Source organism: Cervus canadensis, chromosome 26 (genome assembly GCF_019320065.1).
Source record: "Cervus canadensis isolate Bull #8, Minnesota chromosome 26, ASM1932006v1, whole genome shotgun sequence".
Lineage (NCBI taxonomy): Eukaryota > Metazoa > Chordata > Mammalia > Artiodactyla > Cervidae > Cervus > Cervus canadensis.
The window spans coordinates 52,548,096-52,572,351 of NC_057411.1; the positions used below are offsets into that span (position 1 = coordinate 52,548,096).

At 63.2% G+C, this 24,256-nt stretch overlaps 2 protein-coding genes across 7 annotated transcripts; one reads left to right on the top strand and one right to left on the bottom strand.

Annotated features, from left to right (window-relative positions):
* Positions 1 to 7,774: 7,774 nt before the first annotated feature.
* On the bottom strand, positions 7,775 to 23,361 carry IDUA (alpha-L-iduronidase). 4 transcript variants are annotated; one of them, XR_006265649.1, is made up of 14 exons: positions 23,092 to 23,361; positions 22,256 to 22,396; positions 12,439 to 12,524; positions 12,177 to 12,284; positions 11,782 to 11,877; positions 11,481 to 11,683; positions 11,220 to 11,399; positions 10,924 to 11,140; positions 10,449 to 10,661; positions 10,237 to 10,358; positions 9,959 to 10,084; positions 9,706 to 9,786; positions 9,264 to 9,364; positions 7,775 to 9,138 (listed from the first exon to the last, which is right to left on the bottom strand). XR_006265649.1 is itself a non-coding variant. In XM_043447906.1 (14 exons), the coding sequence occupies exons 1-14, from the start codon at positions 23,244 to 23,246 to the stop codon at positions 9,032 to 9,034; spliced, it is 1,932 nt and encodes a 643-aa protein (XP_043303841.1). In that variant the 5' UTR covers positions 23,247 to 23,361; the 3' UTR covers positions 7,775 to 9,031. The 4 variants fall into 4 exon arrangements, 3 of the variants coding, with proteins under 3 accessions (XP_043303841.1, XP_043303844.1, XP_043303843.1); XM_043447906.1 differs by having other exon boundaries at positions 9,710 to 9,786; XM_043447909.1 differs by having other exon boundaries at positions 9,710 to 9,786; positions 12,177 to 12,321; positions 22,256 to 22,474; positions 23,092 to 23,226.
* On the top strand, positions 14,535 to 22,559 carry SLC26A1 (solute carrier family 26 member 1). Of its 3 annotated transcripts, XM_043447903.1 has the most exons (4): positions 14,535 to 14,640; positions 15,192 to 15,279; positions 18,936 to 19,554; positions 20,000 to 22,559. In XM_043447903.1, the coding sequence occupies exons 2-4, from the start codon at positions 15,242 to 15,244 to the stop codon at positions 21,527 to 21,529; spliced, it is 2,187 nt and encodes a 728-aa protein (XP_043303838.1). In that variant the 5' UTR covers positions 14,535 to 14,640; positions 15,192 to 15,241; the 3' UTR covers positions 21,530 to 22,559. The 3 variants fall into 3 exon arrangements, with proteins under 3 accessions (XP_043303838.1, XP_043303839.1, XP_043303840.1); XM_043447904.1 differs by lacking the exon at positions 14,535 to 14,640 and having other exon boundaries at positions 15,166 to 15,279; XM_043447905.1 differs by lacking the exons at positions 14,535 to 14,640; positions 15,192 to 15,279 and adding an exon at positions 17,802 to 18,078.
* Positions 23,362 to 24,256: the final 895 nt, after the last annotated feature.

Sequence of the window (24,256 nt, forward strand, 5' to 3'; positions counted from 1 at the left end):
ATGTGAACAAGTCTATGGAATCGACAAGAAAAAGGTCACTGAAATGAACAGTATCGGCGAACTTAGGCAAGGTGGTGAGACACCCCGGTACTCAACGCCATCGGCCCTGAAACAGTGAGCCGCACACACACAGCTGGATCGGCAAGGTTTTAAAGAGCCAAGGACACATCTAATAAGTCACATGGCCCGCTTCCCAGTTCAGTTCAGTACAGTTGCTCAGTCGTGTCCTACTCTCTGCGACCCCACGGACTGAAGCACGCCAGGCCTCCCTGTCCATTACCAACTCCCGGAGTTTACCCATAATCATGCCCATTGAGTTGGTGATACCATCCAACCATTTCATCCTCTGCCATCCCCTTTTCATCCTGCCCTCAATCTTTCCCAGCATCAGGATCTTTTCAAATGAGTCAGTTCTTCGCATCAGGTGGCCAAAGTATTGGAGTTTCAGCTTCAGCATCAGTCCTTCCAATGAACACCCAGGACTGATCTCCTTTAGGATGAACTGGTTGGATCTCCTTGCAGTCCAAGGGACTCTCAAGAGTCTTCTCCAACACCACAGTTCAAAACTACCAATTCTTCGGCTTTCTTTACAGTCCAATTCTCACATTCATTCATGATCACTGGAAAAACCATAGCCTTGACTAGACAGACCTTTGTCGGCAAAGTAATGCCTCTGCTTTTTAATATGCTATCTAGGTTGGTTATAACTTTCCTTCCCAGGAGTAAGTGTCTTTAAATTTCATGGCTGCAGTCACCATCTGCAGTGATTTTGGAGCCCAAAAAAATAAAGTCAGCCACTGTTTCCACTGTCTCCTCATCTATTTGTCATGAAGTGATGGGACCAGATGCCATGATCTTAGTTTTCTGAATATTGAGCTTTAAGCCAACTTTTTCACTCTCCTCTTTCACTTTCATCAAGAGGCCCTCTTTAGTTCTTCTTCACTTTCTGCCATAAGGGTGGTGTTATCTGCATATCTGAGGTTATTGATATTTCTCCCAGCCATCTTGATTCCAGCTTGTGCTTCATCCAGCCCAGGGTTACTCATGATGTACTCTGCATATAAGTTAAATAAGCAGGGTGACAATATACAGCCTTGACATACTCCATTTCCTATTTGGAACCAGCCTGTTGTTCCATGTCCAGTTCTAACTGTTGCTTCCTGACCTGCATACAGATTTCTCAAGAGGCAGGTCAGGTGGTCTGGTATTCCCACCTCTTTCAGAATTTTCCACAGTTTATTGTGATCCACACAGTCAAAGGCTTTGGCATAGTTAATAAAGTAGAAATAGATGTTCTTCTGGAACTCTCTTGCTTTTTCGATGATTCAGTGGATGTTGGCAATTTGATCTCTGGTTCCTCTGCCTTTTCTAAAACCAGCTTGAACATCTGGAAGTTCACGGTTCACATATTGCTGAAGCCTGGCTTGGAAAATTTTGAGCGTTACTTTACTAGCGTGTGAGATGAGTGCAATTGTGAGGTAGTTTGAGCAATCTCTGGCATTGCCTTTCTTTGGGACTGGGATGAAAACTGACCTTTTCCAGTCCTGTGGCCACTGCTGAGTTTTCCAAATTTGCTGACATATTGAGTGCAGCACTTTCACAGCATCATCTTTTAGGATTTGAAATCACTCAACTGGAATTCCATCACCTCCACTAGCTTTGTTCATAGTGTTACTTGACTTCACATTCTAGGATGTCTAGCTCTAGATGAGTGATCACACCGTCGTGATTTTCTTGGTTGTAAAGATCTTTTTGGTACAGTTCTTCTGTGTATTTTTGCCACCTCTGCTTAATATCTTCTGCTTCTGTTAGGTCCATACCATTTCTGTCCTTTATTGAGCCCATCTTTGCATGAAATGTTCCCTTGGTGTATCTAATTTTCTTGAAGAGACCTCTAGTCTTTCCCAGTCTATTATTTTCCTCTATTTCTTTGCATGGATCATTTAGGAAGGCTTTCTTATCTCTCCTTGCTATTCTTTGGAACTCTGCATTCAGATGGGTATATCTTTCCTTTTCTCCTTTGCTTTTCGCTTCTCTTCTTTTCACAGCTGTTTGTAGGGCCTCCTCAGACAGCCATTTTGCTTTTTTTGCATTTCTTTTTCTTTTTTTCATTTCTTTTTACCCCATGTCCAAGGTAAGAGAAACCCCACTAAGATGGTAGGCATTGAGAGAGGGCATCAGAGGGCAGACAGACTGAAACCACAGTCACAGAAAACTAACCCATCTAATCACATGGACCATAGCCCTGCCTAACTCAGTGAAACTAAGCCATGCTGTGTTGGACCACCCAAGACAGACGGGTCATGGTGGAGAGTTCTGACAAAACATGGTCCACTGGAGAAGGGAATGGCAAACCACTTAAGTATTCTTGCCTTGAGAACCCCATGAACAGTAAGAAAAGTCAAAAAGATAGGATACTGAAAGAGGAACTCCCCAGGTCAGTAGGTGCCCAATATGCTACTGGAGATCAGTGGAGAAATAACTCCAGAAAGAATGAAGGGATGGAGCCAAACAAAAACAACACCCAGTTGTGGATGTTGACTGGTGATACAAGCAAGGTCCCATGCTGTAAAGAGCAATATTGCATAGGAACCTGGAATGTTAGGTCCATGAATCAAGGCAAATTGGAAGTGGTCAATCAGGAGATGGCAAGAGTGACTGTCGACATTCTAGGAATCAGTGAATTAAAATGAACTGGAATGGGTGAATTTAACTCAGATGACCATTATATCTACTACTGTGGGCCGGAATCCCTTAGAAGAAATGGATAGCCATCATGGTCAACAAAAGAGTCTGAAATGCAGTACTTGGATGCAATCTCAAAAATGACAGAATGATCTCTGTTCCGTTCCAAGGCAAACCATTCAATATCATGGTAATCCAAGTTTATACCCCGACCAGTAACACTGAAGAAGCTGAAGTTGAATGGTTCTATGAAGACCTACAAGACCTTTTAAAACTAACACCCCAAAAAGATATCTTTTTCATTATAGGGGACTGGAGTGCAAAAGTAGGAAGTCAAGAAACACCTGGAGTAACAGGCAAATTTGGCCTTGGAGTACAGAATGAAGCAGGGCAAAGGCTAATAGAGTTTTGCCAAGAGAACGCATTGGTCATAGCAAACACCCTCTTCCAACAACACAAGAGAAGACTCTACACATGGACATCACCAGATGGCCAACACCGAAATCAGACTGATTATATCCTTTGCAGCCAAAGATGGAGAAGCTCTATACAGTCAGCAAAAACAAGACTGGGAGCTGACTGAGGCTCAGATCATAAACTTCTTATTGCCAAATTCAGACTTAAATTGAAGAAAGTGGGGAAAACCACTAGACCATTCAGGTATGACCTAAATCAAATCCCTTATGATAATACAGTGGAAGTGAGAAATAGATTTAAAGGACTAGTTCTGCTAGACAGAATGCCTGATGAACTATGGATGGGCCCACTTCCCACTCATAGGTATTTACCCAACAGGAAAGGATGTATTAATACGTGTCCACACAAAGACTTGCATGCAAGTGTTCACAGCAGCTTTATCGGTAATACCCCCAAACTGGGAACCACCCAAATGTCCATCAGTAGGCCACAGGGCCAACCATTCTAGGTCCATAGGAGGAGAGACGTTGTCAGCAATAAAAACATGAACCATCTGTCGACTCAACAATGCAGGTGAGTCTCAAGGAAGTCATGCTGGTGGGAAAGGTGTGGGTCCTGTGCAGTGGCACCTGCATCACCTTCTAGAAAGAGGCAGGGGTCCACAGTGATCAAGGCAGATGTTGGGGCTGCCTATGTGGGTGCCAAGAGGGGGAGTGAGATGACCCCTGGGGGTGAGGGAAATGTCCAGCGTCCAGATTGTGGTCATGGTGTCAAGGACATAGGTCAAAAGTTATCAAATCATATGCTTTAGATAGTGTCAACTTTACCATAATAAAGGTATTATTTTTTAAAAAGAAAAAAAAAACAGGCTGACCTGCTAGACAGACTAGAGGAGGGCCCTGGCGGGCGGCCAAGGCCACAGGGGTCAACACGCATGGCCCCTCTGACCGCAGCTGCGGAATGAGCGCCACGCCTGAACAGGGTGACATCACCTAGACTCCAAAGTGTAAGGCTCCAAAGACCTCTTTTTGGCTTCACCCTCTCTCCTGAGACCCTCACTGGAGCCCCCATGCATGGGGCTGGCCGCTCCTGCCCCTGCACTGGGACCCCCGTGGAGGACCCTCTGCCCCGGGGAACGCTGGTGTGCTGCTGGTGACTCGGGCGGACACCGTAGGGGTGGGCGAGCTTGGAAGGGTGGCTCCTGGTGGAAGCTTTGACCCAAAGCACCCCCCAGACGGTGAGCTGCCCCACAGGGGCTCATGGGGTGTGGACGTTATCCGGGGCCCGCTTCACGGCGGGCGGTTACAGGCTGGGACTGGAGCTGCTGGGTGTGGCCGCGGGGCGGGACTGCAGGCCAGGTGAGCCCTGGCAGCCAGGCTGACCAGTGCCCCTGTCAAGATGGGGCCCCACTCCTGCAGATGGGCACCCCTGAACCCCCAAAGCCAGAGCAGGACACTGGTCATGCCAACCCCTCCTGCCAGCTCTGCTGGGTGGAGCAGCCTCCCTGGCGGGCAGGCCTGGCTGGTCGCCGTCACTGGCCTGCCACGTGGTGGTCTGGGGGCGAGGGCTGGGTCAGTGCTGGCATCCATGGCCCCTGCTTGCAGCAGGGGTGCCCACCATTCGCTTTGCCTTGGGGGGCAGGAGCTGCTCCCAGTGTCCTGTGCTGACCCAGGTGGGGTCCCTTGACCAGGAGGCTGCAGGGGGATTCTGCCCTGGTGCCCAGGAGACAGCTGGTCTCCCGCATGGTAATGTGTAGGCGGGGGTGGGCACGTGAACCCCAGCCGCTGCGCTCAGGACTCTCAGCCTGAGGAGGTCCCATCACAGCAAGGGGCTGGACCCCATCCATGTGCCCCACCACCCACGTGGCCCGGGCCCCCCTCGGGGTCATGGGCGAGGGCACCAGGCTGCCTTCCCTGCAGCCCTTCATCCCCCTGAGGCCCCAAGAAGGGCCCCCACCCCTGCTCCCAGGGGGCCCACTGCCCCCCTTCCTGGGCTGGGCCCAGGTCACCCCTGGGTGTCTGGTGGCATTTGGCTGCCTTTGCAAACCTGGAAGGCGCCCAAGGCTGAGGTCTGAGGCCACAGGTCCGTGGGCAGCCAGCCCATTTTTCCTCCTTCCTGTCTGGGGGTGGGGGATAGTGCCCACCTCTGCAGGGGACCCTCTTGGGACTCCTGCTCTCCAGGACCAACAGCACCCAGGGTGGTCAGAAACGTGGTCTCAGGCCCCGTGCCAGACAGACCAGAGTCAGACCACGTATACCAAGCCCCCCAGTGACTCACACACTTGAGCGTGTGAAGCCGTGGGCTCCTGGGGTCCTTGGCAAAGGTGAGAAGACAGATTACACGCAGAGCCCTGAGCAGAGAGACACATGGGCACCTTCTGGAATGCTGCTGGAGGCACAGCAGGCAGCAGATTGTAGGTCTGTGGGCAGGGCTCTGAAACCGCCTGTCACATGAGGCTGGGCCCACGTCTGGGACCCAGAGCCTCGATGGAGGGAAGGCGGGGTGCCCGTGCAGTCAGGAGCCTGCACCCCAGCTGTGGGAAGGGCCCCTGAGGTACCCCCGTGACTGCCCAACGGAGGAGGACCCTCGGACACCCTGGGGGCTCCCGGATGATTGCTCTGGCCTGAGGCAAAGTCACATTCCTGAAAACCACCAGCGCAGGTCAGACGGGGCTCTGGCCTGAATCTCTGAGCCCATGGGGTGCAGCCCCTCCCTTGGGTGTCCCCGTCTCCCCAGAACGTAGGCTGGGCTGTCCACACTCAGCCAGCAGCAGTGCCCCCATGGCCCCCTGGCTGGAGGAGGGGGCGTACTGTGGAAGCCCCCAGGCCTGCCCGCCACGTTGGGATACAGCAATTGGGTCCCACATTAGAAACTGGGGAAATGTGATTGAGGGACTCCTCTGGTCTCCACGTCACTTGCCAGACAGGTGTGGGTGACCGATGATCCCAGTGTGACCCGGGACGAGTCAGCTGACACCTGGACGCAGCACCCTTACTCGACTAAATCACAGCCCGTGGCACCAAGATGCAGCCAACTGGCAAGTGCTGGCTTCTCTACCCTTGTGGACGAGAACAGCAAAGCCCTCAGGTGGCCAGCATGGCAGCTCACCTTCAGAGCTTATCTGCTGCACCACCTCTCCCACTGTCTTAGTTCATTCAGTCCAGGGATCTCGGTTTCCTCGATGACGTTATGCCAATCAGGGCGGCGGAGCGATGATACGCACCCTGGAGGCCTGGGTAAGGACTGTCCTCCAGCGGGGTTAGGTAGGCCCTATGAAAGTCCAGGCGATTCCAGGGGAGTTTGCAGTCTGAGGGCGGGCAGTGTCGGGGTGTCCTCGAAGGTGAGGTACTGACTGTGTTGGGGTATCCTGTGAAGTGGGGTACTGGCAGTGTCAGGGTGTCCTGTTAAGTGGGGGTGTTCTCTTGCTCTAGAACCACTTCTGGGAGCCCAGCACTTGGTGGGGCTCGGGGTGGGGTGCAGCAGATGCTGCACCTACACACGCCATTCTGACCCGTCTCCTGGGCCACAGGCATGCTGGCCAGGCACGACCCAGACCACTGCCCCGTGGGTGGACGGCCCACAAGGGCCCCGCTGGCGGGAGCATCTGAGGCTGACGCCCGACAAGTGCTCTGGTCCAGGACCCAGCATCCTGGACCACGGCCGCCTCCTCCTCAGTCAGGACCGACTCTGCTCTCGAGAAGCCGCTCCGGGGTGGATCCAGCCCCACTGACCGAGGGACACGACCCTGGGGCCAGTGAGAAGCCAGTGCCCGCAGCATGTGTCCCAGAGCCTGGGCCCCGTGCGTCTGGAAGCAGGACGTGTGACCTGGAGGCTCCCCCGCCCCCCATGTGGGCCCGCTCTGGGAGCATTCAGTGACCCTGGAGGGTGGTCCAAGGGCACACGCCCACCAGCGCCTCCGCACATGCAGGACCGAGGCGCACGTCTGGCTCCAGCAGGCCACATCCAACAGGGCAGCCAGCGGGCCAGACTCAGGATGATGAAGACAGGACACGTGGGGACAAACACCTGGGGAGAGGGGCAGAGAGGGCGCTGCGTCCTGCAGGAAGGCTGTACGGGTCCAGGAAGGGACCCCTACCGCCAGACAGGGCAGCCTCTTGCTGCCGTCCCGGGGCCATTCCACGGCACATACGCGCAGTGGCCGCGGCAGCAGGGACAATGCAGGCTGTGCAGGGGCCAAGGACGTGGCCTTCCAGAACTCTCAGCCCGGCTCCCAGCCCAACCCCGAACCAGCAAGGACCAAAACACGGTCGGAGGGTGAGGACATGCCAGCAGCTTGGGGGCGGTCTGACAGCACGCTAGCCACGATCTCAGTGGAGATGGTGACTTGCTCCTGGAGACAGCTGGGGCTTGATCGTGCTGGCGAGACCCAGGGATCAGGGCCGAATCCCCGCTGACAGCCGAGAAGCCACAACTGTCTCCGAAGGAGGGGCCCTCTTCCCAGCAGCGAGGCGGCAGCGGGCTCCTGCTGGGAGACTGAGGAGCCTGGGCCACTGCTCTGTGCCCGGAAGGAGGGGCGTGGGGTGATCTCTGCTCCCTGGAGGGTAGGTGGGGTGCATGGTGTCTGAGGAAGGAACCCGGGAGCCCGGTACCCCTCCCAGGATGCTGAGAGGGACCCTGACCGTTGGGGTCCTCAGGCCACCGAGCCAGCAAGTGGAGAAGAGGCTGCTTTAATGCTGGGGTGAGGTGTTCCCACCACAGAGAATAGGCTCAGGGCTTGCTGCAGGCAAACTACCTCCCCCAGTTCAAACACTGACGTCCTTACCCCCAGGACCTCAGAATGTGAGTGCTGTCTGGAGCAGGGGCCTTTAAAGAGGCGACTGGTAACAGAGGGGCCCTGGGCACCAAGGCCTGAGGCAGGGGACAGGCGCTGATCTTGGGGTTCTCATGGAGAATGGCCAAACAAACACCCTCACCCAGAACAAGACAGCTGGTGGGCCCAGATGCCTGCATGCTCCACGTGGACAGGGCAGCGGGTTCCAGGGCAGGCGGGGGGACGACCAGGCCTTGTCTTCCATCCGCCCGGCCAGGCCCGCCGCACCCTCCCCCCACCCCGAGCCCAGGTGGCTCCGGGAGGGCAGCAGGCAGGAGGCGGGTATCGGGCCCACTTCTGCAGGGCACGCTCCTCTCCTCACCGGGGGCCTCTCCCCACCGTGCTCTGTGGGCTCCATCTGTCCTGGGACACAGGTGGGGTGAGGAGGAGCCCCAGGTTCCGCAGCACCCTGCAGCTTCCCTGCCCTCTGCCCCCATGTCCGTTCCCAGCCCCTAGGTGGTCTTCGTCTGGAGGTGAGGTCTGTTTCCTCCTGGGGCCGGATAAGCAGCCCAGATGACCGTGGAGTGGACACTGTCAGCCTCTCTCTCCACTGGACAGTCTGGCCCAGGCAGCCTGGAAACCCCTGCCCGGGGGGTGCAGGGTCCAATCTGGCTGGACCTCAGGAAGCAGGACCCCCCTGGGCTGTGTCCTGCCCCAGGCCACCTGCTCTGGGCAGAGCCTCAGGTCCCGCCCTCCAGGGGACATGGTGGGCCCACTGCGCCCAGCGGTGACACTGAGACTCCAGACAGGCAGGGCGGGCACTCCAGCATGGGCACTCCAGGGTGGGCACTCTAATGGCAACTCACACTTGTCCGCATCCCACCCAAGTGGAATCCCGGCTCCCACGGGTGGGCAGAGGCCTCTGGTGGGCCGGTGGGGATGGCCGTGCCTCAGCTAGGCCGCGTGTCCCAGTGCCCACCATGAAGGCTGTCCCCGAGACTGTGAGCGGTAAGGCCCTTTAAGGGGGCGAGTGAGGGGCGGGAGGGGACCAGCAGAGGGAGGACTGGCTGGCAGGCTGCTGGCAGTTGGGCTCAGCCTGGCTCCTGGCCGCCCAGGCTCATGGTCAGCACAGGCCCAGTCGCTGGGCAGCAGAGGCCCTCAAGAGGCAGGGGCCTCCAGGTACCGCACGGGGCTGGAGAAGGGGCCTGGTCGGGCCCAGTAGTCCACAGCACAAACCCGATAGGAGCCGGAGACCACAGCTGTGTCTGCGGACACAGAGGTACATGCTCGTCTGCAGCCTGAACCCCTCTCATCCCCCCAGACTCCAGGTGTTGAAAGGCCCTGGACCACCCCACTCCCCCTAGGGACTGTGCCGAGGTGGCAGGCACACCTGGGCTGAACACGAACAGGTTAAATGTTGAAGGCTTCCTGCTGATGGGAGCGAACACCCCACCCTCCGGGCAGAACTGGATCTCATAGGTCCACAGGCACCTGGGGAGGTCAGACCAGGGCTGGGGTCCAGGGGGGCTGCAGAAAGGTCAGGCGCAGAGCCCGAACACTCTCCCTGCAGTGGCGATGTCCACTCTGGCTGGGAGGAGAGAGCTGGACCACAAGCGTCATGGGCAGAGGTCCCCTGAAGGTGCCCCCACCCTACATCAGACAGGTGCAGAGTCATGGGCATTGGTGCCAATGTGTGGAGGCAGGTGAGTGTGGGGGACGCGGACATCTCCTGCGGGGGGGCGGTCCGAGGGGCGCTGGGGCCCTGCAGCGGGGAGGACTTGGGGGCTGAGGCGGGGTCTGGGGGCAGGAGTAGGGGCGGTGACCGCACTCACGCACTTGGAGCCCATACGCTCATCCGACCAGACCAAAAGCAACTGCCCGCGGGTCAGGGGCAGAGCACGCAGCCGAGTCACCTGGGGGAGCGAAGCTGAGGGTTGGCGGGGCGGGGCGGGGCGGGGCGCCCCGGACGGGCGGCGAGGTCGGGCAGGGGAGCGGCCACCCGCCTGGTCCGGTGGCTCCTCGGGGCGCCCCGGGCGGGCGGTGGGGTCGGGGCCGGGGGTGGGGGGCGGGGGAGTGGCCACTCGCCTGGCCCGGCGGCTCCTCGGGGCGCGCGCACACGTGCACCAGCAGCAGCGAGGGCAGAGCGAGCGGAGGGCTCAGCGTCAGGCGGCCGCTGCTGGGGAAGGGGCGCGGCTTCACGGCCACAGGGTCCTGGGGACAGAGTCGGGCCCTCGGGACCCTCGGACCTCGGGAGGCGCCCCTCCCCCTCCCCTCCCCTCCCCCCCTCCCTCTCCCCTCCCCTCCCCTCCCCTCCCCTCCCTCTCCCCTCCCCTCCCTCTCCCCTCCCCTCCCCTCCCGCGGACCTCGGCCGCGCGCATGCTCCGGAACTGCTCCGCCGAGGGGAAGACCGGCCTGCCCAGGCGCCGCCATTCGCTGTAGGGGCTGCAGAGCCAGTTGTCCACGTACAGCTGGACAAAGACGACCTCTGCGGAGCCAGATGCTGGGGCCGCGCCTCGTCTCCTCCAGGCCCCGCCCGCCCCAGGGCCGGGGTCCCCTCCCCGCGACCCCTACTCACCGGGGCCTGGGGGCACCCCGCGCAGGCTCAGAATCAAGGGGACCGTGCGGTTGGCGTGGGCGCGGGTGTCATCGCTCCCGTAGACCAGCACCGTGGCGCGCCAGGCGTCGGCCGGGCCAGTGGGGCGGTGGGCGCTGGCCAGGACGCCCACCGTGTGGTTGCTGTCCAGCACCGCGCCTCCCCGCGACACCTCGGCCCAGAGCTGCTCGCCGTCTGCAGGCACGCAGGGCCGGTCAACACGGGGGTCGTGGCCGCTCTGCCCTCCCGGGCCGGGCTTCCCACCATTCGCCCTCCGGGGGAGGTCACGCACAACCTCCGCGGCCCGTGAGCTAGGAATGGGGCGGGGAGGGGCCAGAGAAGAGCTCCCCGCCCCGCGGCAGGGTCCGCTGGCCCGCGGGCCTTTGCACAGGCTACTCCTAGCCTAGAGAGACATCCCCCTCTCGCAGCAGGTGTTGCGGGGCGGCCCGCCGCTCACCCAGCAGGGCCAGCAGCGCCATGGCGGTGAGCACCGGCTTGCGCAGCAGCTGCACGTGCGGCGGGCGCGTGTTGTTGACCTGGAAGCGCGCGGTGAGCGTGCGCTGGGAGAACGGGTGCGGGTGGTAGCTCAGGAAGGCGTTGTCGTTGCTCAGGAGCGCGTAGCGGACGGCCGAGCTGGCGTTCGCCAGCAGCAGGTTCTGGTGCTGCGCGATGACCTGCGGATGTCTGGGCGGCTGGGACCGTGTCGGTGGGGCGTCTGCCCCTCCCACCCGGGACTCCGGGGGGCGGGCCCACCTTCACGACCATGGCCGCGTAGGTCACGTCGGCCCTCCAGGGCTGCGGCAGGGACCAGCCCACCAGCGGGTCGGCCTCGTCGTTGTAAATGGGGGTGTCCGTGAACTTGGGGAAGAGCCGCTGTATCTGCTGCACGACCGCCGCCTCTTGCTCTAGGATGGAGATGGAGCTGCCCGCGCCCTGCGAGCGGCTGCCTGAGCACCTCGGGAGGGCCGCTGAGGGGCCGCGGGCGGGGCCGGAAGGGCGGGGTCCCCGGCCTACCTTCTTGTGCAGGGCGATGTAGTCCAGCCGCACACCCACCTCCCCGGTGAAGAAGTTGCTGCCGTTGTTACAGTGCCCCAGGAGGGCCCAGCAGAGCGGCGAGCGCTGCGGCGTGTGAAAGGCGTCTCCAGGGCCGCCCAGGCGCAGAGCCGAGCTGGCTGCTCGCAGACCCTCGGAACAGGCGTCGTAGTAGTTCAAGAAGCCTGGGCGGGAAGGACACAGAGTCCACACCTCCTGGCCAGAGGGGCCCGCTGCCAAGCCCTCGCGGATCCACAGGACCCCAAGAGGCCGGCCCACCCACCTTGCAAGGTCATGGACACGTTGTCAAAGTCGTGGTGGTCTGGTTCGTTCCATGTCTCAAAATTCCACTTGGAAACATGCTCCAGGCCATACCTACCTGCAGACGGTCCTCGCTGTGGCAAGAGGGCCCCTCCTCTGGGGCGGTGTCACCAGCTCATGGAGCCCTCCAGGGCAAGGAGGGGCAACCATGGCTGGGAGGTTCAGATGTGATGGGAGGGTCTGGGTCCCTGGAGCTCGCGGGCCTCACCCCCTCCCCCCCCACCGCCCGGACCCTCCCCCATCAGGAGGCCCTGGCTTGGTGACTTCATGAGAAAACCAGGTGGGGTGGGGGTGGGATGGAGGGCAACCTGCCCAGGAGTGCCCGCCCGGTCCCCACAGGGCATGTGCCCTGCCCACCGATGTATCTCCTGGCGAGGAGAGAGACCAGGTTCCTCCACTCGAACACCTGCTGCTTGTCCTCGAAGTCGGTGAAGCGTCCAGAGGGGCTGCCCATCAGCTCAAAGCCTGCAGCAACGAGGGTGGCGTCCCACCGCTCACCTGCCTGGCGCGGCCAGGTGGGCACAGAGGCAGCCCTGAGTGGGCAGCCAGGAGGACCCAGAAGAACCAGGCCAAGGAGAGACAGGGAGGCCAGCGGCACCAGGGCGACGTGGCAGCTTACCTGGGACAAGCTGGTTCTCCCTGAGAAGGTCCAGGTACCGATCCAGGTGGGTGAAGTTGTAGCGCAGGCCCTGCCCGGCCAGCCCCCTGTGGAACAACACTCAGTGTCAGGCGGGGGAGCTGGTCCAGGGGCTGAAACGGCAGCCACACTCAAGCAGCTCGGGAACCGGCGGGGCGCCCTGCAGGACTAGGCTCCAGGCGCAACTGGCCTTTCTCCTTTGAGAAAATAAGTATGTGAGCCTAGTAGTCACTCAGTCTAGTATGCATGAGTGCGTCTGTACCGGAAGCCCACCCTCAAGCCTTCAGGGGCTCAGAACAGCAAGGGGCTCAGAGTGGGAGGGGGCAGGCAGGTCTTTGGGAAAAGGTACCACAAGTGGAGGCGGGGAGAGCAAGACAGCTCACAGGAAGGGGGAGGCTGTGCGGTGGGCCTGGCAGGATGCTGCATTGCCGGATCCTGCACCTCCTGGGGCCGGGGGCCTGGGTCTGGCCACACAGGACCCCTGTGCCCTCCCACTGTGAGAGGTACTGTGGACACAGCACCACTGCCCTTCCCACTTGGAGAGGTACTGTGGACACAGTACCCCTGCCCCTCACACTGTGAGAGGTACTATGGACACAGCACCCCCATCCCCTCCCACTCTGAGAGGTACCATGGACAGGTCCCCTGCCCCTTCCCACTGTGAGAGGTAACCGGGACACAGTACCCCCATCCCCTCCCACTGTGAGAGGTACCATGGACAGTACCACTGCCCCCTCCCACTCAGAGGTACTGTGGACCCAGCACCCCTGTCCCTTCCCACTCAGAGAGGTACCATGAACACAGTACCCCAGCCCTTCCCACTCTGAGAGGTACCATGAATACAGTACCATCACCCTTCCCACTCAGAGAGGTACTGGGGACACAGCACTCCTGCCCCTTCCCACTCAGAGAGGTACCATGAACACAGTACCCGTGCAATCCCCACTCTTTCAGGCACTGTGGACAGAGCCCCTGCCCGCTCCCCCTCCAAAAGTCACCGTGGACAGCGCCCCTGCCCCCTCCCCCTTTGAGCGGCACCATGGACAGCTCCCCTGCCCCCTCCCCCTCTGCGGGGTACAGTGGACAGTACCCCTGCCCCTCCCCCTCTGAGAGGCACCATGGACAGCGCCCCTGCCTCTTCCCACTCTGAGAAGCAATGTGAGCCCCTTTTTTTCCCTTCATATGTTTTTGAGATTTAATTTTTTTTAGCATACTTTGGATTCAAAATGAGAGGGAAGTAGAGACTTTCCCCTTTACCCCTGCCGCCCTACAGACACAGCCCCCGCCCCCAATAATCAACTCCCAGAGTGGGACATTTGTTACCATTTTTGAGCCCACACTGACATAATGACCCCAAGACCACAGTTCTGGGTGGTGGTGTGGAGGTAACACGAGGGAGCTGGAGCGGATGGATTTAGGAGGTGGAGGGGCAGCGCGCGCTGACTAGGGTGAGCTAGGAGGGCAGTCCAGCCAAGGGGTTTCGCTTGAGGCCCTGGGTGGGGGTGGCTGCAGCGGGCAGGGGCAGGCAGCGGGAAGCTGAGTAAGATGGGCCTTGGCGTGCTGGTGTGGCGCAGAGGTGAGCATCCGAGGGGAACCCGGCTCAGGGGCTGGCCGAGGGAGCCTGTGCCCGGTGGGCATGCCGAGGCGTGCGGGGCTGGCAGAGCAGAGAGGGTCTGAGGCCCGCCGGGTCCAGATCGCAGCGGGAGGTGCAGGGGCGCCCCCAGCGGCGGCGGCAGAGGCGGGGCGAGGGGGAAGTCCGGGGGAATCCGGCCCTGACCTGCTCTGGTCTGTTTCACACCGGTCTGGACTGACCAGCGCTGAGCCCCGGACGGAGAGCGAGCGCTTGGGCAAGTCAGCACCTCCCTCTGGGGCCTCCAGCCTCCCAGTCTTCTCTACACAAAGTCAAGGCCGAGCCACCACGCACCCAGGTGCCTCCGGCTCCCGTCCGGCCCAGTCTTCCCGCCTCTGGGGGGCCAGCCCCACGACACGTGCGCAGCGGTGATCCGCCCCTTCCCCCCTCCAAAGGTCACAATCAGCGGCAAACGGAAAAAGCCTTAAGCGATAGGGTAAAAATTAAATGCGCGGCAAGGTACAGGTTCCAAAGTCCCGCAGGTGGGGGTGGGTGACGCTGAGGCGCGGGTGCCAGGCTCTCTCTGTGGATCCCGCGAGCGAGGCAGGCTTCGGGTAAATGCTGTTCCCGCGTTCTGGTCCCGGGCAAGCAGGGTGCCGCTAGGGAAGCCCCAGCCGCAGGGCCGATGCCAGCCCGTTACTCCGAGCGGACCTGAGAGTCCGCTGACCCGTCCGGTGTCGGCTCCCGGAAATGCCCTGGGGGTCGGGACACTTGCTCCTCAAGGACCAAAAGACCCAACACTGGGGGGATCCCGGGCCCAGAATCCCGGAGGGATCCCGGGCCCAGAATCCCGGAGGGGCGGCCCTCGGGCTCTACTGGTGGTGCCCAGGTCTCCATCCGTCTCAGCCCCCCCGGGGAAGGAATGGGAGCGATCACAGCCAGCGAGAGGGCTGAGCCAGCGCTGCAGCGCGCAGCCCAGCCCAGCGCCCCCCTGCAGGGGCCGGGGTCACCGACGCAGTCGCCCCAGCGCCTCTCCACCCTGCCGCCCCACAGGGGCCAGTCCTGGGTGGGAGGCACAGGCGGGGTCGCCTTCCGCTCCTGCAAGGGGGCAGGGCCGCGGCTGGCGCACAGCGGCGGCTGCAGAACGGCTTCATTCACCGCTCAGGAGGCCAGCCGGGCGGCGCCGAGCCCACCCCCGCCCCTCTGCCCGAGCGCATGCGCCGCGAGGACCCGGCGGGCGGTGCCCAGGCCCGGTGAGTGCTCGCGTCCGCGGGGCGGGGCCCAGGCCTCGCTCGTGGAAGAGTGGGGACGACGGGTGGGGGTGCTCCTCTGCTGGTGCGGGAAGGGATGCGCGGGCAGGCGGGGGCGCAGGGTGGGGGCCGGGGCTGCTCGGCTTGGGGGGCGGTGCGGGGTGCGGTCGCACTCATGGCCGGGGGCAAGGGGCAGAGCATGTGTGGAAATGCACGCGGCGGGAGCGCAGGCCGCCCCTGCTCGGTGCGGGTGGGACGCGCAGGGCCGGCGTGGGCGAGTGCGCGGGGCGGGGCAGAGAGCGCCCAGCGCTGAGGCCGGGAAGTGCGGTCCGGGTTGGGGTTGCGAGGGGGCCGCCAGGCCGACTGGGCGGGCGGGAGAGGAACCGCGAGCTGCGCCCTGGAGGTGAGGATGGGCTGGCTCTTCTCACGTGCCGTGGGATACAAAGCTCCTTTCCAAATACGTGAACTCAGCTATGGAGACGGTGATTTAAGGACCACCAATAAAGAAACAACTGTGTGCACAGGATTGGAGGAGGCAAACGGAGAGCGGTTCCCTCAGGCCGAGGCGCGGGAGATCCCGTGCCCTCTGCGGGCCAGCCACGCGCGAGGGCCCTGCTGTCTCCTGCCCGCTCAGAAAAGTCTGCAGTGGGGTTCAGCCAGCAAGGCCCCGGGCCCCAAGGCGGTGCCTGTGTTCCCTCTCTGACGACAGCAAAGAACATGGGCCTCAAAGCACAGGGGGCAGATGGGGGCACGGCTTAGGCCCCCGGGGTCCTGCTGGTCTCTCCAAGGACAGGAATGAAGCCTCAGCTGTATCTCCTCACTTGCTTAGACGCAGGGGCTGGGGGAGTACAAGGCCCGACCCCACCACCACGACAGCCAGGCCAGCCCGAAGGACAGCCCTCCCAGAGCGTCTCCACCTGCCCAGCCCCCAGCACGTGCTCCACATGTGGTCGGTCCCCAGAACGCCCTCCTGCCTCCAGGCTCCCCTCCCTTCCCCTCCCCGCACCAGCTCCCTGGCCCATCACATCCCACCACCACCCCTCCCCGCACTCAGGAATTCCGCACTCAGGAATTCCCCGTGTGCACAGCCTGGGCCTTACCCCCACCCAAGGAGACTCCCAGGGTGGGCGGAGCTCCTCTTCCCCAGGCTGAGGCCCCCAGCTCCACCTCTGCCCACGTGGCAGTTCCCGCACTACTGGTAGCCAGTTGGAAGATAAGATAAGCACTGTGACCCGGTGGCTACACTCTCTCCAGCCCAGAGAGGACTCTTATCTGCCCCTGGGCAGCTGTGAATCATCCTGCCTGCTCACTGGCCAGTGGCTCCTGTAAATAAACCACATCCTTGGGCAAACAGCTCCCCACTAGGGCCGAGTGGGCCCTGGTTAGGACTCGGGGGGGTGGGGGGGCACGCTGGGGTGGGGGGGCGCGCTGAGCGGTGGGTGGGGGGCACTGGGGTGGTCCAGGCTCTGGCAGAGTCCTCAAGGACAAGGATTGTGTCTGGAGCTGAGCAGTGGGGCCTGGGCACTGACCACACTGCCCGCTTCTGCGGGGGTGGGGAGACCTCTCACTCTCGGGCACTCCCCCGCCCATCCTGGGGTTCCACCCCCATCTTTGCCCCCAAATGGGGCTCCAGTCTTCCCCAGCCAGGCTGTGGATATGAGAACAGGATACACCTTTCAGGGGGCTCTGGAGGAAGGTCCCAGAGTGAGGCCGAGTGTGTTAGGAACCTTCAGAGATCTCTGCCCGCCCCCCACCTGGGGCCTCGAGGGACAGCGGGCCCAGGCCAGTTCTGCCTTACAGCCCCATCACAGCGACCCCGGCCCGCGCCCCGGGGTGGAGGACACTCACGGCCCAGGAGACAGGCTCCTCTCCCCACGTTGCCCCTCAGACACCCACATGTTCCTTTTCAAGGTGGGAGAACTGAGGTTGAGTAACCTTTAAAGCAGCAGCACACTCAGTTTACTGTGCGTGGGACATGAGGGTAGTTCTCTAAGCCGACCATTTACCTTCCCATTGGCCCCGAGATGCAAGTACCACCACCCTGGAGGAGCGGACTGAGGTGTGGTGAGGCCAGGCACCCGCCCTCAACACAGGGTCAGCACCTGGCTGAGAGCCAGCGGGTTGGGCTCCAGAGGGCAGATCCAAGGCCCCCCCTCCCCCCACTAACCCCGGGCAGGAAGGACACGCTCGGCTGGTTATCGGATCCCCATACCGGCAACCCTGGAGTCTGCGACCCAGAGCAGAAGCTGGGCCGCATTTGCCTGGGGCCCAGCCAGCTCCGGCACAGACCAGACCCAACTCCTGGAAAACAGGACATCCAGGGACGATGCTGGGGGACACATCCTTCCCGCAGACCCCCACCCTTGCCCACGTTCCAGGTCCTGGAAGCCGTGGACTCGGCCCCGAGCCAAGAGCTCACCCGCTGGCTACCCCCGCCCCCACCCTAGCCGCCCTGTCCGCACCTGCAGCCCCACTCCCGGGAGACTGGAAGCTTATGAAAGGCCCACACAATTGTCATTCTCTGAGCCTCTGATTATAGAACAACTTCCGGGATTAGCCGCTCAGGTAACACTCATCTTGGGGAAACCTGTGACTCAGCAGTCTCTGGAGTAAATGATTTAACTGCAAGCCCAGCAAGCTGGGCAGTCAGATGCTGAGCACAGACCACTGACCGCTGGTCAGCGTGGGCCAGCTCAGCCTGAGCCCACCACCGCACGCTCCACCCGCGGACTGAGCCAGAGGGTCCCGGGACAGACACGCCAGGCCTGAACTACCCGCGGAGCCTGGGAGGGGGTCCCTCAGGTAAGAGTCCCCTGGGGCCCGCTGCAGGACAGCAGGGCTCTGGCCCACCTGGCCACAGCAGAGGTCAGCGCCCCATCTGGAGAGTGGCAAGGCCCGACCCCGAGGTCTCTTTTGTGCGCTCCCAGGCATTCAAACAGTTCTCAACCGACGCCCCTGGACCCGAGAATTCTGGCTGAGCTCAGGGTGTCCAGGGATCCCCGTGTGGTGCCCTGAAGGGCAGGCCTGGGCCTGCACGTGTCCTCCTCACGCAAGGCCGCTCCCAGGCCCCGGGTTCCAGGCCCGTGTGCACCGTGCCCGGGTGACCAGGCTCTGAGTGGGCAGAGACCGTCATGAGGGGGACGTCAAGAGCGGAAGGCCGGAGGGCCCTCAGTGCAGCTGTGAACAGTGCCCCGGTGCTCACTGAGCAGGTGGCAGGTCGGGCTGGGCCCAGGCGGCAGGCTGCCCTCTGGACTGCGAGGATGGTTGGCACGCGCTTCCCATGGTGCCCGTGGGGCCTGAGCCAGAACTCAGCAGCGTTAACTCACGCTGGGAAAGGGGGCTGCCGCCCAGGACTCACTGGCGGGCGCAACGCCCCACTTGCCCCCCAGATGCACTGCACATGCAGGTCTGCCTGAGGACCGGGCCGCGGCAGGAGCTGCTGCAGCGCGGACTTGGGGCTCTGGCCTCTGTGGGGCTGCAGCTGCTGGTGCAGGCCAGGTGTCCAGACGGCGGGCGGAGTGGCCTCTGGTGTGGGCGCAGGCCACTGGCGCTGCGTGGGCACAGGGGGTCCGGTCCGGCTGCGCGTCTGGCTCCGAGGCCCCCTGACCCTGACAGCCTGGCCTCCCCGACAGTGACACCCACCTCCACCCACTTTGCAGGTTCTCCCAGGGGGCCCGGGGCCCCACGATGGAAGCATCCTCCGAGAACATGGAGAAGGGTGGGCAGCTGGTGCTGGTCCGTCGGCGCCTCCCACCGCCCCCGGGCCTGCGCGAGGCCTTGACGGCTGGGCTGCGGCGGAGCTGCGCCTGCAGCCTGCAGGGCGCCTGGGCGCAGCTGCAGGCCCTGTTCCCCGCCATCTGCTGGCTTCGCGGGTACCGGCCCCGGGAAGCACTGGTGGGCGATGTCATGTCCGGGCTGGTCATCGGCATCATCCTGGTGCCGCAGGCCATCGCCTACTCGCTGCTGGCCGGGCTGCAGCCCATCTACAGCCTCTACACGTCCTTCTTTGCAAACCTCATCTACTTTCTCATGGGCACCTCGCGCCACGTCTCCGTGGGCATCTTCAGCCTGCTCTGCCTCATGGTGGGCCAGGTGGTGGACCGTGAGCTCCTGCTGGCTGGCTTCGACCCCTCCCAGGACGGCCCGGGGCCCGGGGCCAACCGCAGCAGTCTCAACAACTCAGCCACAGTGCCAGTGCTTGAGCTGCAGGACTGCGGGCGGGACTGCTATGCCATCCGCGTGGCCACGGCCCTCACGCTGGTGGCTGGGGTTTACCAGGTGAGGTGCTGCACCCGCGCCCACACAGGGAGCCTGTCTGGACGGCCACGGGCTGTGGCTCTGGGCCCAGGCATGCCCCACTGCCCCACCTGGCCCCAAGTCCCCCCTGGCTTCCTGTCCCAATTGGGACCCTGGGGCCTGCCTGCCTTCCCAAGGCCTCCTCGGACCAGGACACCTACTCCACATCACCTCTTCCCAAAGGCCACCCCAGTCCCTGCCCTCAGCTCTCCTGGGAGGTGGGTGGCGCTGCCTTCTGATGCCCAGAGTCCATGTGCGTGAGACCATGCTGAGCCCCGCAGCCACGGCATCTGCTCCAGTGTCTGCTGGGCCTGTGTGCGCACATGCGTGTGCAGGCCACCTCGCGTGGGGGCCCCAAGAGAGACACGCAGTGCGAGGGCGGGAGTGGGGCTATCCACCTGCAGCCCCGGCCATGCTCCATCCACAGGTTCTCATGGGCATCCTCGGGCTGGGCTTCGTGTCCACCTTCCTCTCACAGCCGCTGCTGGACGGCTTCGCCATGGGGGCCTCGGTGACCATCCTGACCTCCCAGATCCGGCACCTGCTGGGTGTGCGGGTCCCACGGCACCGGGGGCTGGGCCTGGTGGTCAGCACATGGCTGAGTCTGCTGCGTGGCGCTGGGCAGGCCAACCTGTGCGATGTGCTCACCAGTGCCGTGTGCCTGGCCGTGCTGCTGGCCGCCAAGGAGCTCTCGGACCGCTTCCAGCACCGCCTGAGGGTGCCGCTGCCCGCCGAGCTGCTGGTCATCGTGGTGGCCACGCTCGTGTCCCACCTCGGGCAGTTCCACGAGCGCTTCGGCTCTAGCGTGGCGGGCGACATCCCCACTGGCTTCGTGGCGCCTCGGGTGCCAGACCTGGGGCTGATGTGGCGGGTGGCACTGGACGCTGCCTCCCTGGCCCTCGTGGGCTCCGCTTTCTCCATCTCGCTGGCGGAGATGTTCGCCCGCAGCCACGGCTATGCTGTGCGCGCCAACCAGGAGCTGCTGGCCGTGGGCTGCTGCAACGTGCTGCCCGCCTTCTTCCACTGCTTCGCCACGAGCGCCGCCCTGGCCAAGAGCCTGGTGAAGACGGCCACGGGCTGCCGCACGCAGCTGTCCAGCGTGGTTAGCGCCGCCGTGGTGCTGCTGGTGCTCCTGGTGCTGGCGCCGCTGTTCCGGGACTTGCAGCGGAGCGTGCTGGCCTGCGTCATCGTGGTCAGCCTGCGTGGGGCCCTGCGCAAGGTGCGGGACATCCCGCGCCTGTGGCGGCTCAGCCCCACCGACGCGCTGGTCTGGGTGGCCACGGCGGCCACCTGCGTGCTGGTCAGCACCGAGGCTGGGCTCCTGGCCGGCGTCCTGCTCTCGCTGCTCAGCCTGGCCGGCCGCACCCGCCGCCCGCACACCGCCCTGCTCGCCCGCGCTGGGGGCTCCAGCTTCTACGGAGACCCGGCAGAGTTCGAGGGCCTGGCCCCTGAGCCCGGCGTGCAGGTGTTCCGCTTCACGGGGCCGCTCTACTACGCCAACAAGGACTTCTTCCTGCAGTCGCTGTACAGCCTCACGGGGCTGGACGTGGGCTACGTGGTCGCCAGGAGGAAGGAGAGGGGCCCCGGGGTGGGGGCCAGCGAGGGAGACCCCGTGGGGGGCAGGGACCCGAGCTCTGGGAGTGGCACAGCCTCACTGGTGCCCGCAGTGACCCGCTTCCATGCGGTGGTCATCGACTGTGCCCCGCTGCTATTCCTGGACGTGGCTGGCCTGGCCACGCTGCAGGAGCTGCATCGAGACTACGGGGCCTTGGGCATCAGCCTGCTCCTGGCCTGCTGCAACCCCTCGGTAACAGACATGCTGAGAAGAGGCGGCTTCCTCGGGGAGGACCCGGGGGACGCGGCCGAGGACGGGCAGCTGTTCCCCAGCGTGCACTGTGCCGTGCAGGCGGCCCGCGCCCGCCACCAGGAGCTGGCGGCCGCCAACTCCATCCTCTAGCAGAGCCAGCGCCTGTGGCCAGCCCCCACACCCACTGCCCACCACGGCCACCCTCCGTTGCCTGGTTCCTCTGACCTAGAGAAGCCGGGGATCCCAAACGGGACTGAGGGCCACACTGGGCACACACGAGGACCCACACTGCACCCCGAGCCAGACGCGGCCCCAGCGTCACACTGGGCACAGTGCTGCGTGCCCACAGTCCATGGAGCCAGTCTGACACTTGGCATCCTGTCTTACTCGGAGGACCCTGAGGCAGTCACCTGGCAACCAAGGTGCCAAAAGGACATAGGTCCTTTGACCTGCCAGCCCCCACCCCCCTGGTGAGAGCTGGCAGCTCTGGCCAGGGACGTGAGAGTCTCTGTCTAGGAAACCCCACACTGCACACACCCAAGTGTCTCTCACACCGTGTACCTCAGCCCCTCTGGGCCTGGCAGGGCCAAAGGCAGATGGGACCAACATGACTGCCGCCTGGGCCTGACGGGGTGACCCCGCACAGCCAGAGCAGAGCAAGAGTGCCCACTTGCCGCTGCGGGGTCCAGCTGTGCCTCCAGGCTGGCTTCCAGCAGGAAGCCAGCGGTGCCCAAGGCAGGGGGTCTTTGCCGAGAAGCAGAAGGGCAGTGGCTCCCTGTGCCCCCGCCGGGGCCCGTGCTGCGCTGTCCTCCTCTCAGTCTTGTCCACACCTCCCCCACGGGCTCTGCCCAGTGGCCCAGCCCCTTCGTCACCCACCTGGCCGTGATGAGGTCCAGCAGCCAGTGGGTCCGAACCTGCTCGATGCCGCTGTGAGGAACGGCACCCACGTAGGCCAGGTTGAGCTGCTGATCCCAGCTGAGGTCATACCGGTCGGCCTGGCCATGCGGCAGTGGGGGACTGGACACAAAACGGGGGGAGTGGAGCCATCAGTCCCCAGGAGAGGGGCTCATGGAACAGCCTTCACACACACCGCACCTACAAACCCAGGGAAGGGATGGGGTGTACCTTTCTGCCCGTGAATTTTACTGCCCCTGACATAATAAACCGGTCCCTACTGCCAGGACTGGGTGAAGCCTCAGGTTTATGAGGGTCAAGAGTTCCCAGGGAGACCACATACCCACGCTAAGCCCTGCCCCACCGGCAGGGAGATATCAGCTCCAAGCCTGGCAGAGGCCACTAGGGACACCCCGCATGGGTACAGGTGACACGCTGGGGTTGCCCCCTTGAGACGGTCCTAGGCCACAGACCCTCCTGCAGCCTGGGGTGTCCTGGGCAGCCCCCAGGCTCTTCAGACTCCTGGGGGAGACCAGGCACACTGGGGACCACCCTGGGGCCCTGACTGCAGGGGCAGCTACTCAGCTGGCAAAGCTCTGCGGGCCAGCGGACAGAGAGGAGAGCCCCACCTTGAGGATGGGCCTGAAAGGAAGGAGGGAGCCGCGGCCCCCCTCACTCCGGGGCGCCTGCTCCAGCTGTGACAAGGGGCCCCGGAGGTCCGGGGCGGGGCGCGAGGCTGCGGGCCATTTGGAAGGAGCGCGCGGCGGGCAGGCGCTAGCTGGGCCGCCGCGACCTCGGTGTCCCCGCGCGGAGCTCACCAGAAGCCGGTGCTCCTCCAGAAGGGCCGCAGGGGCCGCAGCGCGCGGGCCGCGTCCACGCGCACCAGGTGTGGGGCCTCGGCGGCCGCGAGCGCCGCCGCCCAAAGCGTGCCCAGGATGGCGAGCAGCGCGCCGGAGGGGCGCGGGGGACGCATGGCGGGGGCGCGGGCGCTGGCGCACCCCAATCCCTGCAGACGTCCCGGGCGCTCTGCGCTCTGCGCTCTGAGAGCCGAGGTCCACGCCCCGCCGTCCGGTTCCGCCTCCGGGTCGCGCGCCACGTGACCGCCGGCGCGGGGAGGGACCTCGGCAGGACCCGGGCAGGCGGGGTCAGCTGGGGGGCGGGCGTGGTGGCCGGGGCGGGGCCGGAGCGCGGCCAGGAGGGGCGGGTGGGGACGGTCCCGGGCGGTGGGCTTGGGACTGCGGGCCGGGCCTGGAAGCTGGAGCGCGTCTCCAGACCGAGGGCAGTGCCTTGCTCCCCCGTCTGGAGCCCCTCCCGGCCGTGTGCGCCCCTCCGTCCCCTCCGGCAGCGGGCACCGGACCCCTCCATCCCCTCCCGCTCAGCGGGCGCCGGGCCGCTCTTGGAAAGCGCTTGGCGGTCGTGTCAGGGCTTCGGAAGGGCGCCCCGCCGGCCGGGAAGTAGCCTAACGCTCTGGCGGGGTGGTTGCTCCATGGCTGAAACAGCGAAGACTGGACAGTGCGGGGAGGTGACCAGATGTGGACCCATTTGGAAGGTGGGTTGGTGGCCCTTAGAAATTTGGCCGGAGCAGCGTGGGGACTTGTGGTTTTCTGAAAGAGGAGCTGTTGTAAAGCAACTGGGGTGGTCCGGGGTCTACGCTGCTTTTGAGAAGTGCAGTGGACATCTCTGTGGACAGCTGGGCAGCCTGGTCCATGTGTGGGGGGAGGTGGGGTCAGTGGTGAAGCATTTAAGCTTTGAACACACATACACTGCGTGTTTCTGTGCCACTTCACTTCCTCCACCAGACGTCCTGGGGCTCAGGGAGGGGCCTCTGGCCCCCACATTGACCTCCCTCGACAGCAAAACCCGCCCGGAGTCCACCCTTTTCCACTGTCCCCTGGGGTGAAGACAGAGAGGAGCTGATCGCTTTCCAAGAGTTGACCAACACCATCCAGCCACTGCATGGAGCTGAGCTGCATAGCCGGAGGA